The 20,591-nt window shown below is 36.6% G+C and overlaps 3 protein-coding genes across 14 annotated transcripts in view; 2 read left to right on the top strand and 1 right to left on the bottom strand.

Annotated features, from left to right (window-relative positions):
- Positions 1 to 10,807, top strand: part of USP45 (ubiquitin specific peptidase 45) — a 71,592-nt gene extending 60,785 nt beyond the window's left edge. For 5 of the 6 annotated variants that reach the window (XM_006730215.3, XM_081828701.1, XM_081828702.1 and 2 more), the window contains 4 exons: positions 494 to 588; positions 2,678 to 2,764; positions 6,062 to 6,215; positions 6,841 to 10,807. In XM_006730215.3, the coding sequence (XP_006730278.1) occupies positions 494 to 588; positions 2,678 to 2,764; positions 6,062 to 6,215; positions 6,841 to 6,971 (467 nt within the window). In that variant the 3' untranslated portion in view covers positions 6,972 to 10,807. The remainder of the gene's footprint in view (positions 1 to 493; positions 589 to 2,677; positions 2,765 to 6,061; positions 6,216 to 6,840) is intronic. The other variant, XM_081828703.1, reaches the window with a different exon arrangement.
- A 4,012-nt stretch (positions 10,808 to 14,819) lies between these two features.
- The window catches only part of PNISR (PNN interacting serine and arginine rich protein), a 25,389-nt gene continuing 19,617 nt past the window's right edge, over positions 14,820 to 20,591 (top strand). For 2 of the 7 annotated variants that reach the window (XM_081828698.1, XM_031024712.2), the window contains exon 1: positions 14,820 to 14,930. The gene's annotated coding sequence lies outside the window, so the exon portion shown is untranslated. Of the gene's footprint in view, positions 15,094 to 20,591 lie in introns of all 7 variants that reach the window. The other 5 variants (XM_081828700.1, XM_081828699.1, XM_081828695.1 and 2 more) reach the window with 5 other exon arrangements.
- The window catches only part of LOC102748498 (transcription factor BTF3-like), a 1,444-nt gene continuing 909 nt past the window's right edge, over positions 20,057 to 20,591 (bottom strand). Inside the window, exon 2 of the mRNA XM_081828711.1 lies at positions 20,057 to 20,566. Within this exon, the coding sequence (XP_081684837.1) occupies positions 20,318 to 20,566 (249 nt within the window). The 3' untranslated portion in view covers positions 20,057 to 20,317. The remainder of the gene's footprint in view (positions 20,567 to 20,591) is intronic.

The following is a 20,591-nucleotide window of genomic DNA, read 5'->3' as shown; positions in this document are numbered from 1 at the left end:
AAGAAATGTCTAGATGGGAGAAGGAAGAAATACCACCTTACATTAATCCAAGTTAAATATGCTGTTGGCCGTATTCAAATCCCATCCCAACTACTTTCTAACAACCTCTTACTGAAATGCCCTGTGGTGATCTCCTTTCACTACAATGAGTAATGACCCATTTTTTTCAACTACAGGTCTGTTTCTGGTGGTCTTTGGAGGGCATTGACATAAGTCGCTATAGTCCATCTGCTTCCCAGCTCCCAAAATTTTGTTGCAAGTTTCACCTCCCCTATTCTTTGTTCTTGTAAGTGTGTGCTTTTTAAAAAAATCCCTTTCATTTCAGTGGAGTTTTGGAAAGTAGTATAGAGGCACCCTTGTCACCAGAGTCTAATTTCTTTTTTAACATTTTAAAAAATATGGTATGATGCTTCTTTATAAATGTTAACTCTGTTACGTGGTATATAATGTATAAAATGGAATTTTACAAAAAAATTATTATTATTTTATGCAGAAAAGAAAGCAGAAGTTTATACTAATGCCAGGAAGCAATTGCTCATTTCTGCTGTTCCAGCTATCCTAATTCTCCATCTTAAAAGATTCCATCAGGTAAAAGTCCCTTTAATAGCACTGTAGTAATTTTGTCATATGTTTTGCAGAACCCTACATCTTGTAAAATGCTGTCAGAGGATTAGACAGTAACTTGTTTAATTTAAAAATTTGTCATAAAGGATTTACTGCTTTTTTTATCCATAATAGCTTACAAGACTTTTCTAAATAAAATGGTTTAATTCATGATACTGTATTTGGTGGTTTAGGTGGTAGGAACCTAAGGGGGGTGTGTGTGTGTCTGTGTGTGTGTGTGTGTGTGTGCGTGCACGCACATGTATGGGAGAGAGAGAATGAAAAATAAAGTTTATTAAGAATCCTTAGAAGCAGGGAAATAGCAAAGTGCACATAGCTTTCTGAGCTCTCAGGATCCCAATGATAGGGGTAAGTGGGCTGGGCATGGTTGGCTTGGACTAAATGCAAAAAGGGCTACAAAATGCAAATGTAGGGACTCTACAATGAGAGGGAACCTAAATGTTTTTAATGTGTCAGGTTTTCCTCTATGCTTAGTTTTAATCCAATGCCTTGTCTGGTTTTTTGTTTTATGTGGGGTTTTTTTGTTTTTTGTTTTGTTTTGTTTTTGCATTTGATGTAATGATTTTAAAGTTCCTCTGAAAGAGTAAATAAGTGAAATACTAAAACATTTTGGAAAAAGTTAGAATGGGTGATTTTTTTGACACCAGTTTAAAAATAAAACTGTATAATTAAAACAGTATGGTCAAGATTGTCAATAAATAAAACATGAGTATTATTTAAAGCTCTTTTATGATAAAGGAATAATCTCAAATCAGTTGGGAAAGTGGTAGATTATTTTGTTTTTAAGTTTATTTATTTTTAAGTAATCCCCACACCCAATGTGGGCTCAAACTCATAACTCCAAGATCAACCCAAGATCAAGAGTCGCTTGCTCTTCCAGCTAAGCCAGCCAGACACCCCACGGGGTAGATTATTTGATAAAGGATTTAGGAAAAAGAGCTGAAATAAAAAATGTAAAGCTTCCCTCTATACCATGTATCAATACTATTTTCAGATAAATATTTTAACTGTATGAAACAAATCTTCAAAAGACTAGAAGAAAACTTAAATGAATATTAACCTGACCTCTGGGAGGAAGTTTTTTTTTTTTTTTTTTTTGGTGGGCAGCAAAGCAAGGTTTATTGAGTGATAGCAAAGTGATAGTACAAGGAGGGAGGGAGGGGACCTGAGGGTGTTGCCTGGGGGAAGATTTTCTAAGTATAAAACCCATGAAAGAAATCTCAAGGAAAAGATTAGGAGTTTTGATTATATATCTGCAACATTTCAGGTGGGCCGTAGGTAGGCAAGAAGAGATTTTTCTCTATACATCCCCATCCATATCCACAGAAAAATTAGACTAAGTTCTTGATTTTTTTTTTTTTTAAGATTTTATTTATCTATCTGACAGAGAGACAGCGAGAGAGGGAACACAAGCAGGGGGGCTGTGTTTTTTTTTTAAGATTTTATTTATCTATCTGACAGAGAGAGACAGCGAGAGAGGGAACACAAGCAGGGGGGCTGGGAGAGGGAGAAGCAGGCTTCCCGCCAAGCAGGGAGCCCAATGCAGGGCTTGATCCCAGGACCCTGGGACCATGACCTGAGCTGAAGGCAGACGCCCAATGGCTGAGCCACCCAGGTGCCCCTAAATTCTTAATTTGTGATAGCCAAGAATGTAGAAACTCAGTGGAAGTAAAATGGCTGTGGACAGCAGAAGCAGATGTCTTGTGTCTCATTACATGAGAATGCCTAGTGAAGGGTATATATGTGCAGTTACTCTGAGCAAGATAGGGTCATGTCAGATCTGAGAAGCTGATTTCATGATGTACCACAGTTATTTTATATTTGGTACTACATCTCAATTTAGGAACTTACAGAAAGAATGCATGCCCTTAAAAGGAAATATTTACAGACTAATCAGTAGTCTCAAACTTACATGTCAGTTTTGGACTATTCGTTAGTCATGTTTTTATAGCTATTAAAAAAACTAACTTCTAGGATTCCTCTTTTGGTTTTATTAACAATGACGTAGATGAATTGTTTGTTGCATTAAAAATTATTTTTTGGTCTTTTTAAGGCTGGCTTGAGTCTTCGAAAAGTAAACAGACATGTAGATTTTCCACTTATACTTGATTTAGCACCATTCTGTTCTGCTACTTGTAAGGTATAGTATGTTATTAAGATGTTTAATTGACTTGTAAATACTATGCTTAAAAATATTAGGTCATTCATTCATTCATTCAGCTTCTCTGAAAGGGAATTTTATAGTTGGTGAAGTTAAATCCGTAACGTGGAACATTTAACACACTGAATATGACTTTTGTCCTTTGGGAGACAGAATAAGGGACAGTTGAAAAGCTGTGTGAACCATTAGCATGGTGGTCAGGAAAATCAATGCTGCTTGTCAGTGCTACTAGAAACAGATAGTTGCGGAGAGAAGTAAGCAGATTTTGTGCCCTCTCCTGTTCCTTGTGAATGACGTGCTTAATCGACAATAGTTTTAGCAGTTGTGGAGTTCATTCTCTTTTGTGAGTCAATATACTAGTGCATTGTTTTTCATGCTATATCATGCACACTACTGAAAATAGTGTACTTGTTAGCTGAGTAGGATACTGTAAAATTGATAATACTTTAATAATTAGATATAGAAGCTGACTGGTTTATAATTGCTTGTATTTATATGTGAGAACTGTGTAGGTGAATTCAATGACTTTGTCTTCCTTCAGGGAACCACATATGTTATGGGGTAACATATTGTTCTGTTCATGATTATTGGTTAGCAGTCTAGGTTTTGTGGTATGTAATGGAATACTTATTGAACTTAATATTTTCCATACATTGATGAATCAAACAAAAATAGCTTAAAAGCAACTATTTGGTGAGTACAATTTATTTGCTGTAGAATACCAGCACTGTCTATCAAAATTATTAACACTCTGTATTCATAGAATTTGATAATGTGGTAAACAAAATGAAATTTAACAAGCTTTGTATTAAATTTATAAAAACACATTTTTAAAAGGTACTTTTTATGGAGAATTTCCAACATACACAGAAGTAGACGGAATAGTACAGTGAACCTATATAGCACACATCCCCTAGCTCTAAAACCTTAGGTACAGGGCCAGTCCTGCCATATCCACATGCTTACCTACTACTTCCCACATTATTTTGAAGGAAATATCAAGCATTATTTCATTCATAAATATTTTTCTGTGTATCTATAAAAGATAAGAATCACTTCCTCCTTCCTTTTAAGAACATAAAACCACAATACCACTTTCACACTAAAAAAAAAAAAAATGGGCACTAATTCCTTCATATCATCTAACGTATATATTTCCAGTTGTCTCACAAATGAAATTTTAAAAATGAATTAGTATCCAAGTAAGGGCTACACATTATGATTGGATAATGTCTTTTAGTCTCTTTTAATGTATAGTTCCCCTCTCCCATCCTTTCCCTTTCTCTCCCTCGCAATTTATTTTTATAAGAAACTGAGTCATCTTTCTGGTAGTTTCCGTTTAGATTTTGATGGTTCTTCCCCTGTCTTCTTTATTTCCTCTGAATAGATAATTGGCTCTTAAGAGGCTTGAACAGATACAGGTTTGATGCTCTTTTGTTCCCCCTGCTAAGGCTATCTTACAGGGCGTGTTTTGTTTTGTTTTTTTATTAGGTGGCACATAATGCCACTTATCTTTCTTTCTGTGATATTAGCAAGCAGTGATGCTCAAATGCTAGATCCACAAGTTCATTAAGAATTACAGAATGGTGATATTTTAAATCTGTCATTCCTTCTTCATTGATTAGCTGGAGCAGTTCCCTTTTTTTTTTTTTAAGATTTTATTTATTTATTTGAGAGAGACAGAGCACACAAGCAGGGGCAGTGGCAGGCAGAGAGAGAGGGAGAAGCAGGCTCCCGGCCGAGCAGGGAGCCCAATGTGGGACCCAATTCCAGGTCCCCAGGATCATGACCCAAGCCGAAGGCAGACACTTAACCAATTGAGCCACCCAGGCGCCCCAACTGGAGCACTTCTGTACAGAGAGAAATTCGTTTATCTATTTAGTTATCTTATAATATAGTTTTTATAGAAAAGGCTAGATAAATGTTTGATTCTTTACCTACTCCCCTTCCAAACCAGTTCAGAATAATGAATTAATTCAGTGGTATCCTTAAACTATGATCAATTAATTTACCATTATTAATTTATGGATTGAAACACATTAAATATGTTTCAGCTTACTACACTTTTCTTTTTATTCGTGGGCTAATATATTAATGGAATATAAATGGGTCCATAGTTGGCTACTGAAAGCCACTTCAAGCAGGCTTCTGGGTTCTTTTGACATGACCTTAGTGGAATGATTATGCTGCCAACTGGAATATACTATTCACCTGTTTAATTTTTATATTTTCATTTTAGGGATTGCTTTTTAAATTTAAATGTTTAAAATTTTACTAAATACATAAAATATTTATATAGTTCCAAAATCAAATGTATCAAATGTATAAAACAAGATAAATTCAAATAAGTATAGCTTTTCTTCTCCATGTCCATTCCACTTCTTTCCTCCCTTTATATATAAGCCATTTAAAAATCGTTTATTCTTCTGTAATTTTTAAAAATATAAGCAGATAGATATGCATATATGCATCTTCACTCTTAAATAATCACATCTTACAATATGTATCCTTTTTTCTACCTTACTATTAACATTATATCCTGGAGATTATTTCATAGCAGTATTTTGAGATAGTCTGCACTCTATTTTTCAAGCAAAAAACACTCAATGCATCATAATTTATTCAACCAGTCCCCAATTTAATGGGGACTGATTTTTTGGGGTTTATTCCATTTTCTTTTTAGTCAAAGTATAGTTGACATACAATATTATGTTATTTTCAGGTATACAGTATAGTGATTCAACATTTATATACCTTACAAAGTGATCATGATATATCTAGCTACCATCTGTCACCATACAAAATTGTTATAGTGTTATTACCTATATCCCATGTACTGTACATTATATCCCCATGTCTTCAGTTTTTTGATATTACAAATATTCCTGCAGTTAAGAGCCAAAATAATAACTAATAGAATGTCTTTTTACATTTTGCAAATGTACCTGTAAGATAGAATCCTACAAATAGGATTGATAAACCCAAGAGTAATACCTGTGTAATTCAGCTAGATAACATGAAATACCTCTGCATAGGATTGTACCCCTTTGTGTTCCCACAGGCAATGTGTGTGAATACTCTTTTCCCCACAGCCCAGCCAACAGAGGATGTTGTCAGGCTTTTGCATTTTGCCAGACTAATACATGTGGAAACACATTTCAGTGTTGTTTTAACAGTGCATTTTTTCTTAGTTTAAGCAGGACATGTATTTGACTTAATTTTCCCTATTATAATATTTCACTAATTACTAATTCCAGTTTTTTCTTTGTCTAAAAGAATGTAAGTGTGGGAGATAAAGTTCTCTATGGTCTCTATGGCGTAGTGGAACATAGTGGCTCAATGAGGGGAGGTCACTACACGGCTTATGTGAAAGTGAGAACACCCTCCAGGAAATTATTGGAGCATATCACTGGAAAGACATATGTACCTGGTATGGCATCCTGAGTTTTTGTTATTCCTAAAAACAAATGAATGTATTCTTCCTTTTCTGGAAGAGGTAAGCTGTTTCATGGATATTGCAAGTGGATTCACTTTGTTAAAGTTAAGTGAAAAATACTTTTAAGAGTACTTAGATAATCTTAAAGAACCTTAAATATCATAAGACTGTACCCTTCTAGATGATGTGAAGTGACACACTGTTTTTCAGGGTGCTAAGTCATTGTGTATTGAGGTGGAGTGGCATTTTACTTAACACCAAAAGATTTTGAAGACCTATCAGGTCCTCAGAATAGAGTTGGGGTTGAAAATTTGCAGGCTCTGCCTATGGATCAACAAGCTGACTTTGTTTTTTTTCTTTCTATTTCAGTGAAAATGATTCTTTTCCTTGAACAAATAAATATTTACAAGTCTATCTAATATTTCACTAGATACTTAGAGTGAAGTGATGCCAGTATTGCTTTGAAAGAGTTAGTTGATTTTGGAAGATGTTTAACACAAGAAACACACCAATAAGATCTAGCATTAGATAAATATAGTTTGTGATGAATGTGTTGTTATTTATAATGTAGAATAAGAACATACTTATTGTAAAATTATACTTCTTTTTGTCTTGTTAGGTTTGAAAGAACCTGACAGTGAATCAACAGGCCAGTGGGTCCATGTTAGTGACACTTACGTGCAGGTGGTTCCAGAATCAAGAGCACTTAGTGCACAAGCGTACCTTCTTTTTTATGAAAGAATATTATAATTGTCTGTTAATAATTAGTGATAATGATGATTTAGATCGCTTTTGTTTAAATGCTGCAACAATAACCATAATATGTAATGTGCCTTTGTAATCTTTTCTCTTCTGTAGGAATAGCATGTCCCTCAAATGCCCCTGAAGATTTTTACCATTTTGGTGAATCCTTTTAAAGTAAATTAAATTTACTCAATGCTTTCAAATTTATATTCTTAAAATAAATGTAAACATAAGTTTTTAAGGAATATTTGTCCTAGTAAAAAAAACAGAATTTGCAGCAGTAGAGGAAAACCCCCTTATAATGTGGCTTATTACCATGAGCATTCAGAAATGATACTGGCTAATGAAATTGTTAAAACAGTGTTTACCAAATGTGAGTCGCATACCACCTTTCTGATTTCATATATACATAATCCTGTGCCATTGTTTAATTATTTTTAACCTTAGTTTTCAGCCTTACATTTTTAAACATAGCCTTGTTTTGAGCATATTCCACATTTTATGTACTAGTTATATTATTTCTAATAAACATTAAAGTAAATATATAACTATTAGAGAGAAATTGTTCATCCATGTAGCACTCCACTTAAAATCATCTCAGGGCTGTCCAGTGGTGTACGTATACCACTGTGTGAGAAACATTGGTATAACATATACTTACACAGTGACCTCATCATATTTTCTGTGATTCAACCATATAAGAAGATACCACTGTAGCTTCAGTAATAGGGTTCTACATATAATTTATTGATTAGCTTATTGCTTTGAGGTTTTGAGAACTAGAACATATTGAAATCTATCATTAACATTATTTGCAGCCTATTCATGATGGCGTTGAGGATAATTTGCATGTAATCAGCCGGAGTCAAAATATAATTATTGAAAATTGTAAAATGCAGAATTGGTAAATAGAAGTTGTTAATCCATATGGGACCATTGGATACTTTTAAATATAAATTACCAAATTATATTTGTAAGCGACAGAGAATCATATTCTTATTATACTAGACAGGGAAATATAATTTTCTAGTTCTGTAGGTCAGTAAACATTAATCATGGTTTTGGGGTTTGAGATCACTTTTCTTTGTCATCAACAAGCATCATTAATAAGTTCAAGTGGGTTTAGCTTGTATTTTAATGAGGTGTAAAGTTGGCATTTCAGATTTTAAATAAATAATAGCAAAAATATGGTAGTTTACAGCCCCCCCTCCAGAATACAAATTATTAAGCTGTCAAAACTTGGCATGAAAATATTACTATTACTTAGGCTTAAAATTTAAAAAAATAATGGGTACTTGGGCCTGACATTACTGAATCAAAACACATACGTGCATGGTTCAAGCATCCTAATTATTAGTGCCAACACGTCATACTACAGGCAGCTACTGGCTAAGTGCCTAATCCCAGTTCATTTTCCTCTTGGGAAGGAAGGATAAGAATAAGGCCTGTAGATACCGTGTGGAAATATTTAACCAAGCCTCTGACCCTTCTTAACATTTAAGGTTGTATGACATTGTCAAGTTTACCAGTGCTGCCTTTTGATCTGTGGATGAGAGGAATTGTGATAATCAGTGTTAAAGATGGTAATAATATTTAAAACTCAGAGCTTAAAAATGTCAATGCAAAAATTCTATTTTTAAGGTATTGAAATTTGAAATAATAGTGTTTTCTTGATTTTAATGTGAAATGATGGAGAAATATACCTTTATAAATTCATCTGCAAACTCAGGTTGTGTCCTATAAAAAGTAGTTTAAACGGTTTAAACGGTGTTTTATGTTTATTTGTAATCCATTACCATTGAAGTTTTCAGTACAAGAGCAGTGAATTTTTTGGGGGGAAGTATTAGTTAAATCTCTCTATTCATGTTAGCCATATTGGTAATGACAATTACCAGCCTTTCCCCAAATGTAAATATTAAGTCACCTCATTTTTCTCCAAAAAAAGATACCATTATGAGGCACATATTTTTCATTGGGTGGTCACTTGCTTCTTGTTTCATTGACAGATGAACAAGAAAAACAAGAAAAAGAGTGAGAGAAAGAAGGAAAGAAAGGGAAAGGAAGGAAAAAGGGTAGGAAAGAAACAAGAGCATTCTTTTCTGTTGCCCCTTGGCTTTATCCCTTACACAGCTAAAGTGAGAGATGGTGAGATAGGTGAGGGCAGGAATCAAGGGAAGTGCCTAGTCCTCTTTTCATTAATGGGATGCCAGGAAATGTGCCAGTGCTGTATTTACCAAAGAGGAGACCTTTTGAGCTTCATTTTGAGTGGCAGTTAGGACTGATTTTTCATTGAGTGATACATTGTAGCTTTAGAACATTACCTCTGTACTGAAGTACTACACTAGTTTTTATGCTTAACATTTATTCAGTAGGTATATATTTTTTGAACACCTGTTATGGGTCAGGCACTGTGCTGACACTCTTTTAACATGTTTTAAAATGGAGAGGCCTATATATGTTTTAGACATTATTCCAGAAGTAACATACAAAGAGATACTTTATTTTCATTTCATGGTAAAAGAGCAAAGTCTGAAATCTATTGTGTTTTTTTTTTTTTTTGGCCTACAGTTTATGAATATTTTTCAGGGTCTGCTGGTAATGGAATAAATTTGATTTTGATACCTAAGAATTTCCTAAAGATAGACTTGTAATTAGGGAGTATGTTAAGTTACACATGGGCCTACACTTAATTTTTTGTTTTTATTCTGAACATTTTGAAAGCACATTTGCAGGGGTACTAAATTGTGAAGCTGCTATAATAACAATAGTTTCTAGATGACCTCAGGAAACTATATAAATAAGTGAGAAATGTTTACAGATTCTCGAAACAACTACGATAGCGCTTGGCCAAATGAGTTTAAGAAGTAGAACAGAAGTTTCACTAGCTATTTAGAAACTGGTTTATAGGGAGGTCTAACCCCAGTTTCCTCTGGTTTTTCCTATTTAAAATGATAAAATTGTGATTATGTGTCAATTACGAGAATATTTTTGTCATAACCAAATACATATCTGTATTTAAGATTTTGTTATTTAGTGGTTTTATTTTTTTTCAAGATTTTATTTATTTATTTGACAGAGAGAGACACAGCGAGAGAGGGAACACAGACAGGGGGAGTGGGGGAGGGAGAAGCAGGCTTCCTGCTGAGCAGGGAGCCCGATGCGGGGCTCGATCCCAGGACCCTGGGATCATGACCTGAGCCGAAGGCAGACGCTTAACGACTGAGCCACCCAGGTGCCTCTGTTATTTAGTGTTTTTAAAACAGATGTGAAAACCACCTTTTTGGGTGGCAAGGCGAGTGGTAGTTGGTGTCAGTTCTAAGAGTAGTTGATTCCTGTTTTCTTATTTTAAATGCTCCAACAGAGCTATTTTACTATATATGATAGCTCTTAGCTCGCATGTGTGATGATTTTAGTGATTTTATACAATAGCTGAATAAAATTTTCTGAAGATTAAGCTGTTAAATATATCATTCACCCAATTTTTGTAGTACAAAATAACACTCTGCCTTTTCCTAAATTCATAATTTGTCTGCATGTTACCTGATCAAATAAGCCTAAATCAAATACCTTATGTGCAATAAAATTGAGCCTTTATATATTATCCAGTGCATTAAGAAAGATGATTTTTAGATATTTAAAATGTTTTGGTTCATGTAGAAATCATCAATTTAAATCTGTTTAAAAGATGACTATATTTTTAATTTTGAGTAGTGCTGGTTATATAGTATTCCTACTGTTTTATCTTTTTTTTTGCAGTGTTTTTAGAAAACAGCTATGTAACTTATTGAGCATAATTTTGATGTTACTGTATAAAAATGCATAATAAATATTTTTCTTTGTTTCACAGTTGGTCCTGGAGTTTTTGCAATGCACATTACTGATAATATTTTATTTATCAACACTGCATTTGCTTACCTAGGTATATTCCAAATATCCTATTATTTCAGAACAAAATATCTTATTATAGGTCACTTTCACTCAAATTTCAGTATCTTACCAAGGGTGAATCTTCATCCTTTCAGATGTTTCTCAAAATATTTGGATTATTTAGACAGGATAATTTATTAGGAAATATTTTGTCTACCTGTTTGGATTTAAGCTCTTTTGGGTCATGAAGTTCTTTGAGATTATGATGAAAGTTACAGACCATCTTTCATTTGTTCAGTAATTTAATAAGTATTTATCAAAGCTGTGAGTTGGGGGAAGAGGAGGGTTTTAATTCTGGGGCCCTCTCTTCACTCTTGCTAATGACAATGTAGAGTTTGGGAAGGGACATCTTGACAGTTATATAGTCTCAGAAAAATATATAACCCAGATTTTTGTATGTAATTTCAGAGGTTCATGGACCCCCCCCCCAAGCCAATTTCATACATTTTTAAAGTTGCACTAAAGCAGAAATACCCAAAATGTTTGCATTACAGTATGTTTTAGGACAGCCTAGTTTTTGCTGCAGTAACAAATAACTCCACATCCCATTGGTTTAACACCACAAAAGTTTATTTCTTCCTCACCCAAAGTCCCCTGGTGAATCAGGGCAATCTGCATAGCCAACTATTTTCCAATTGATGATTTTATAATCCAGGCTTTTATATGTGCTTCTATCATTTTAACACCAGGTCTCTCCACTGTAGCAAGGGAAGAGAGCACTAGTCTTGCACCAGCAATTAAATTCATCTTGGATGTGTCACTCACAACCCATTGGCCAGAAGTAGTCACATGGCCCTGCCTAATTGCAAAGAGGGATGGGTAGGATGAGTAAGAATAAAACAGAATAAGTCTCCCATGGGCTGTCTTGTTTCATTAGCATAATCTTTCCAGAGTTCATCCATGTGGCAGCATGTATCAGAATTTCATTCCTTTTTAAGTCTAAATCTATTGTGTATATATTTTATTTTTAAATGTTAAGATGGATGGTATATGGAATTGACACTGTAAAGATCCATATCTTGAATGGTAGGAATACTTCCTAATTCTGTATCGTGCCCATCTCATTTAACTTTTTTTTTTCCCATTTAAACTTGAGGCTAACTTGATTCCACAATAATGCAAAGTACTAACTTGAACATACCCTCCCTTTGGATTTTCTACTTCAAACACTGCAAACAGGGAAAGTTAATAAAAATTTAATTTACAAAGTCCGCTAATCTGTTAGTCATAAACAGATTGCCGAGACTGGCAAGATGGTGGCTGCTTCAGCACTTTCTGATCAAGGTGCAGAATGACCAGACTGTAGCAAATAACGTACATGATCACTGTTCAAACGACACTTTAATACAAAAACATTCTGGGAAAGTTTGGTGTTGAAATACATATGTGTGTGAGGTTTCCTTCAGATCCTAACATTACAGGGAAATCCTCGATGATAGTGGTCAGGGAAAGGGAAATGGGACTATAAAACTCATTTCCTGGGGCTCCTGGGTGGCTCAGTCAGTTAAGCGTCTGCCTTGGGCTCAGGTCATGATCCCAGAGTCCTGGGATGAAGTTCCGCATGGAGCTCGCTGCTCAGAGGAGAGCCTGTTTCTCCCTCTCCCTCTCCTGCTCCCCCTGCTTATGCTCTCTCTCTGTCAAATAAATAAAATCTTTTAAAAAATTAAAACATTTCTTGATTTGGCAATCAGTGACCACTGAGAATGTCTTAAGTTGGCACAAGGAACAAAACATGAGTTATTTAATATCTCTATTTGGCAGTGGGTTTCCAAAATGATTGGCCTATTTTGGTTGTTCAAAATATTCACTCATGTGACAAATGGAAAAATTCTTGTATGATAAGCAGTATGCTGACTGGTTGGAGAACAGAGATGGGGCGGGGATAACAGTACCAGAAAATTGCTTCAACTCTACTAGGGAAATGGCAAACAATTACAATATGATTATAGGAGATAGGAACATGTGAACGTTTCAGTAGGGGAATCAGATTTCACAGAGCACTTTATCGGATTAGAATGTTTCTCAGAGGGGTACCTGGGTGGCTCAGTCAGTGAAGTGTCTGACTCTGGCTCAGGTCATGATTTTGGGGTCCACGGATCAGCCCCTCGTCGTGCTCTGTGGAGAGTTGGCTTGAGAGTCTCTCTCTCTGCCCCTCCCCCCCATGAACACACATGCTCCCTCCCAAATAAATAATGTTTTTAAAAAAAGAATTTCTCAGAGAAACAAATTGGAAAATCAGGCCCTGTGCAAAAAAATCTGGAAAATAAAATCACAGACCAAAATCAGAGATAACCACTGATAAATTGTGATATGTCCTATTTTTTTTTCCACAAGTGATTTTAAAAATCTATTAGACTGTTGTGTGTCTTTTTGTTCTACGTGGAAATTAGGGAAAAGGGCTAAAAGAATGGAAATTTTGCATCCTGTAGTTAATATTCATGCACTCACATCATGGTGTTGCCAGGTGTAATTTGTAAGCGTTTCTCCCAAGATAAAATTAAGGCCACTTGGATTTGAGGACCAGCACATCTTTAGCTATTGAGGACTTCTAATGCTCATCCAGGAGTATCAAGGTTTCAAGTGTTTTATTAAGGAAGACTGAATTTCATGCAAATGGCATCTATATTCTCACATCTATATTTATCTTCTTTATCCATCTAGAAGCAATTAACTTGGGGCGCCTGGGTGGCTCAGTCGTTAAGCATCTGCCTTCAGCTCAGGTCATGATCCCAGAGTCCTGGGATCAAGCCCCGCATCGGACTCTCTGCTCAGCAGAAGGCCTGCTTCTCCCTCTCCCACTCACCCTGCTTGTGTTCCCTCTCTAGCTGTGTCTGTCAAATAAAATCTTTAAAATATATATAAATAAATAAATAAATAGAAGCACTTAACTTTATTTCTACTGTATTTTGCTTTTTTTTCTTTTTGCACAATTCCCAGTGAAATAACTTGGTTCACTCTTCAGTCACGCAAAAGTTTCATGTTACTTTCTAAAAAGGCACTTTCCAAGATTTAGTTGAGAAATAAATACCGTATCTTCGTAAAAATTTTGTTTTCCTTGTAACTTGTAGCTCCTAGCCTGGAAATAGATACTTTTGATATTTTAATGTTCATATTAAAACAGCGGGCAATCGAAGTATTCTATGCGAAGAATTGCATTGCATAAACCCTTTCGGGAGGCCATCTTGTAGTCGAGAGACAGGAGTAACAGGACAGAAACTGATTTCCCCACTTTCCCGTAAGGGTCACGGGTAAAGAACGAAATATCGGGACTAACTGGGTGACGTAGAGCTGAGCAAATATCGCCGGAAGGGGGCGCGATGTTTTGAGGTTAACAAAGAGAGCAATCGCCGCGGGTTCAGTTAAGGTCTCTGCAGACGCTACCATCTAGCCTGGCCATTTCACTAACGTTCGCCGTAGCCGTCAGCAACGCTCTATAAGACCCAAGCCTGGAGTCCTCCAGAAGTTCCGACGAGAAAAATGCCGCTCTGGGCGTACCGAGCAGCCCGCCGGAGTTGGTTCAGTTTGACCCTCACGCCTCTCCGTAGTCTGAAAGTAGCGCCGCGAATTCAGCCCCCCTTTTCCGAAGCGAAAACGTTCCTGGCGGGGTACATACTTCCCCTTGAAGGAGGATCACGTTGCTAAAGTAAAAAAAAAAAAAAAAATTGAGGGCGTTTTGTACTGAACACTTAAGCTCCTGGCTTTCTGGCTATTGTAAAGATGAAAACGGGTTCAGCATGACTCAAAAGGTATCCTACAGGAATGTTCAGACACTTGCACGGTGTTGACTACGAAGTGCCGGGGGCTTTGCCCAAAACAAAAATGGCATCGAGACAAGTTAACTGGGTATAGTCACGTGCTCAAAGACCAGGCTAGGGGACAATATGGCTTCAGATGACAAGCGGATGTTATTATTATTCACTTCCGGGTGCAACCAATCGGGCGCCATCTTGTCTTGTTCGTGAAGAAGTAGAAGCATCGAAAGGTTTGGAGAGGTATTGCAGGAACGGTGGCGACAACGGTGTTCCGGAACCAGAGTGGGTAAGTGGTGGAGAACAATTACGCGTGGGGACTTCGCAGGCCATTACAGCCTTCTTGGTTTCTGTGGCGAAGCTAGCATAACTTAAACACGTAGGCTGCGTACGCTGCTTGGCGCGACCACTGGAACCTCATCTCCTTAAAGCGGCGGTGTCCGCCCGACTTGGTGAGTCAGAGCTGTGCTCTCAGTGAAAAGGAAATGCTGTTATTAAAGAGAATGCTCACGACCCCTTCGTCTTAACTATGAGAGTTTTCTCTCGGGTGAGAAGGGACTAATTGTTGGGCTCCTGACCGGCCGTTAAGCACTGCGCGTGCGCAGTGGGAACCCCCTTATGGGGAGGGGGTGCTAGGGGGCCGAGGAGGCGGGGGCCGGACCTGGACCTTTTGCGCTGTGCAGTTCGACTACGCAGGCGCAGCCAAGGGCAAATGCGTCCTGTTAACTGCAATTAGGTTCCCTAGGTTGTAATTTTGTTGTGTTTTTATCCAGTGATGGACATTATGTGTTAAGGTTCACGAGGGAAGAGTATATCCAACATTTCAGTTGTGTTATCTTGTGAATATTGTTATCTGAACATCATGGGCGTTCGACAGATTTTGATTGTTGATGGCTAATTCATAGAAGAGCAAAATAAACTTGGAATTTGTGACTTGAGTGCAGCTAAGCAAAAGTGAAAACAAACTTGAACACTAAAGAGTCACTTGTAGGACTATCGTGGGTCTATAGGGATAGTAACAGTAAACCGGTTCTTTGAAGATGTTCATGAGACTATATTTTTAAAAAAATTATTAATACTTTATTTTTAAAACCGTTTTAGATTTACAGAAAAACTGAGCAGATGGTAGAGTTCCCATATAAACACCCCCGCCTTACACACACACACAGTTTATTATTAGTATAGGTCAGTATGATATATCTGTTACAATTAATGACTAATATTGACAAATTATTATTAACTAAAGTCTGTAGTTTATTCATATATCCTGAGTTTTAACCTAATGTTTTTTTCTGTCCCAGGATTCCATTTAGGATAGATGTTAAGTTGTCATGTGTCCTTAGCTTTCTTTTGGTTGTGACAGTTTTCACGCTTTCTTAGTTTTTGATGACTGTTACAGGCTGAATTGTGTCCCTCCAAAATTCATTATGTTGAAGTCAGTACCTCAGAAGTAGCCATATGTGGAGATAGGGTCTTTAAAGAAGTAAAATGAAGTCATTATGGTAGGCCCTAATCCCTTATGACTGGTGTCCTTATAAGAAGAGATTAGGACACAAGAGGGGAGACCATATAAAGATATAGAAGACAGCAATCTATAAGTCAAAGAGCGAGGCCTTCAAATGAAACCAACCCTGCTGTCCAAGTTCAATCTTGGACTTCTAGCCTCTAGAACTATGAGGAAATAAATTTCTGTTCTTTAAGCTACCCAGTGTGTGGTACTTTGTTATGGCAGCCCTAGCAAACTTAATACAGTGACCTTGACAGTTTTGAGGATTACTGGTCAGGTATATTGTAGTGTGCCCTCCTACTGGAATTTGATGTTTTTCTCATGGTAAGACTGGCAGTAGGGGTTTTGGAGAGGAAGATTGCAGAGGAGCAGTGCCTTTTTCAGAATATCCTATCAAGGGTATGTAATATGAATGTGATTTATCACATTGATATTGACCTTGATCACCTCCTTAAAGTAGTGTTTGTCAAGTTTCTCCACTGTAAGATTACTCTTTTCTATCCACCTCCTCCTTTTCATACTGTACTCATTGGAAGTCCTTTTGCACAGTCTACATTTGAGGATTAGAGAGTTATGTTCTCCCTCCTTTAGGGTGGAGTATCTACATACTTTATTTGGAATTCCTCTGCATGGGAGATTTGTCTGTCCCTGCCAATTTACTTAATCATTTATTTATATCAGTATGAACACATGAGATATTTATGTATAATTTGTGTTATAAGCCAATGTTAACTTTATTTTGTTGCTCAAATTGTTCCAGCTTTGGACATTGGGAGCTCTTTCAGTTGTCTACAGTGAAATGCCCCCATCCTTTTAATTTTTTAATTTAAAAAAAAATTTTTTTAGCACTTCTTGGCACTATAAGATACTCCAGACTTTCTGTATATTTTTTTATCTCAGTCTGAAGAATCAGTTATTTCTCTAAGGATTCTGATTCCTTTTATTGGAGAATGGTATTAGAACCAAGATATGTGTGCTTTCTGCCACTGGGGTGTTGTTTCCTTTAGGCTCGCTTGCTCTCTGTACATTTATTTTTCAATTATCACTTTTTTTTGTATCTGTATCCAAACTGTCCAATTCTCCAATGTTTTTTGAGTGCCTCTTCTGATCTACAAGCTGCAAAGTATTTAAATATATACTAAAATGTATGTCCCATCAAGTAGCAAACTTTTTTTTTTTTTTTTTAACTACATTTCACATGATTATAAGGTTAGCCTTTACTGGGGCCATTTCCACCTAACCTGAAATTGAACAAATTAATTCCTTTTGACTTTGAGGTCAGTCAGCTGGTATGTAAGGTTGAAATGGCAGGGGAGAAGAAGTTTGTTGCATTTTGTGGTTTTTAAACTGTGTATGTGTTGTGAGAAACATTTCACCATATGGATCAAAGTATAGATGTGTTTCTGTATCTCTGATTTTGCGGTTAATGCTTAAGTGCTTTATTTATTTTTTTTTTAGAGAGAGGGAGAGTGCGTGCACATGCGCACATGCCCCCCCCCCCCCACACACAAGGAGAGGAGGGGCAGAGGAAGAGGGAGAGAATCTTAAGTAGGCTCCATGCCCTCCAGTGTGGACCCTGATGCGGGGCTGCATCTCACAACCCTGTGATCATGACCTAAGCTGAGATCAAGAGTTGATGCTTAACCGACTGAGCCACCCAAGTGCCCCTTATTTTTTTGATGCTAAATGCTTTAAAACAAAACACTACATTTTCATCCTCATTCATCTTTCTCAGTTTATGAGAGGACTTTTGCAAATATTAATGATTGTCATTTAAACAAGTAATTTTAAGAACCCCAGAGCAGGGCGCCTGGGTGGCTCAGTTGGTTAAGCAACTGCCTTCGGCTCAGGTCTTGGAGTTCCAGGATCAAGTCCCGCATCAGGCTCCTCTCCCTCTGACCCTCCCCACTCTCCTGCTCGCTCTCTCTCTCATTCTGTCTCCCAAATAAATAAAATCTTAAAAAAAAACAAAAAACCTCAGAGCAATATTTTAATACAGAGTCATCTAAGAAATGATAAGATAAATGATGATCATTTCTCATTGTGTTAGTTTCTTAGGGATACTATAACAAATTACCACAAACTGAGTGGCCTAAAACAACAGAAATTTATTCTTTCACAGTTCTCTGGGCTAGAAGTCTGAAATAAAGGTTTCTGCAGGGCCATGCTTGCTCCACTCCCAACTCCCCACCCCTGTTTTAGAGGAAGATCCTTCCTTGCCCCTTTGTCTCCTCCTAGCGCCTGGTGGTGCCCAGCAGTCCTTGGTTTTCCTTGGCTGTAGACACATCACTCCAGTCTCTGCTTCTGTGGTCATAATGGTGTTCTCCCTGTGTGTGTCTGTGTCTCTAATAAAAACACCAATCATTGGATTAGGACCTACATTAATCCAGTGTGACCTCACATCTTGAATACATCTGCAGAGACCCTATTTCCAGATAAGGTCACATTCATAGTTTATGGGAGTGTGGCTAGGACTTAAACATACCTTTTTTAAGGGGACACAGTTCAATCCATAACACTGGTCATAGTCAGAAACTAGATTTTCCAGCCATATGTGATAACTTGGATGATCTGATGCAAACCATGGTTATTGGTCTTTCAGTTTTTCCTAAATCCCAGTTGTTTCCAAGGAAATAGCAGTTAATTTAATCCCATAAAGGAAAAGGCTTCCAGCCTGGCTGATCTATAATCAAATTTTCCAAATTTGAGTTGAGCCTGAGATCTTTAAAATTAAGGCTAAAGGAAGGACAAATAACTTGGAGTTGATCTTTGATGTTATAAAATCAGAATGGCAGTAATAAATGTTACTTTCCTCATTGAATATTAGTGTACTTACTTGTTAATAAATTTTAGTGAAGAGTATTTCACTACTTAATATGGACAAAGCACCATGGAGAATTCAAATAATTATAAGACTCTGCCCTAAAGAAGATCTTGTTTGGGGAAAGAAAAAAAATGAAAATTCATTGTAAGTCTCTATAACTGTATACTGCATCATCTTTAACTTATTATGGAAATTTTCAAACAGTGCAAAAGTAGAGTGTAGTGAACCCTAATGTACTTACCACTCACAGTTATCAGTATTTTCTAAGTCATTATTAAACCAATGTTTAAATGTCAGTTTTAAAGCTACAAGGCTGTTAGGATATAGGGCTGTTATTTCATTGAAAAATACTGAAATTACAAGATAAATTTTTTTATTATTGCCATATGTGCCTTCATATTCCTGTTTTCCAGATTTTGCAGTTATGTTTATTAGTAAAGAAGATTATATGGTGAAGATGAAGAAAGTGTGGGGTTTCTAAATCCTTTCTATCAAATCACGTATAATTAGTCATGTTCTTTAATCAAGAATTAATTGATGAAATCCTTTATCAAGCATTGTGCTAAATGCTGAAACATATAAAAGTTTATATTAAATATTTGAGTATACTAAGTCTTTTCTTAAAATCTGTCCCTTTACAAAATTCAGTATAACTCTATATTTTATTCTCATGACCAGAGATACCCTTTTTGGACTAGATTATAGAAATTTACTCCAAATCCTTCATAAGAAAATGAGACAGAGGTCAGCTAATTTGTCCAAAGTCTCATGGTTATATTACTTGTGTGATGTTTATTGCCTGTATCAATGACTGTGCTGATCAGCTTCCTTTGATTCTTTAAAGATCTATAGACTTATTTTTATTTATTTATTTATTTGTATTTTTTAAAAAGATTTTATTTATTTACTTGACAGAGACACGGCGAGAGAGGGAACACAAGCAGGGGGAGTGGGCGAGGGAGAAGCTGGCTTCCTGCAGAGCAGGGAGCCTGATGCGGGGCTCAATCCCAGGACCCTGGGATCATGACCTGAGCCGAAGGCAGACGCTTAACGACTGAGCCACCTAGGCGCTCCTAGACTTTTTTTTTTTCCCTAGGCAAAGAACTTTATTAACCTTGTTTCAAACTTTATTCCCAGGCTTCTTCAGCTTAATTAGCTGCAAAGAATGAATTGTGTATAAGCAAAAACTGAAAAGAGCTGCAGTGTCCAAGGGGCTTGGGCTTAAAAATATTAGAGATCTAGATTTTATCAGATCCACGAACAAAATTTTAAAAAGCAGTCATAATGTAAAATAGTAGCGCCAGTAACTTCTTCAAGTTTTATGTTCTTCAGAAGTTGACTTAATTCAGTTTGCTTCATTCTTGGAAGCTTCATCAAAATTCTCCACAAGATCTGGAACTTCATCATCATCATCCTCTCTGGTAGCAAGTGGTGCTTTTCCATCCACAGATTGTTTGGGCAGAGCTTCAGCCAGTCTTCTTAAACTAGTCAGACTGTCTGCACCAAGTTGGTTTAAGATACTGGGTAGCATTTCTGTCAGCTGCTTTGTCTCAGCATGGCCTGTAATGGTGAAAGTGTTCGCTGCCAGTGATGCCTGAACTTTGGGGTTGTTAAAGTGG

The sequence above is a fragment of the Leptonychotes weddellii genome, chromosome 8, assembly GCF_054177405.1.
Source record: "Leptonychotes weddellii isolate Sample4059 chromosome 8, ASM5417740v2, whole genome shotgun sequence".
In the NCBI taxonomy this organism is placed as follows: domain Eukaryota; kingdom Metazoa; phylum Chordata; class Mammalia; order Carnivora; family Phocidae; genus Leptonychotes; species Leptonychotes weddellii.
This window is presented reverse-complemented; position numbering and strand designations above follow the sequence as displayed.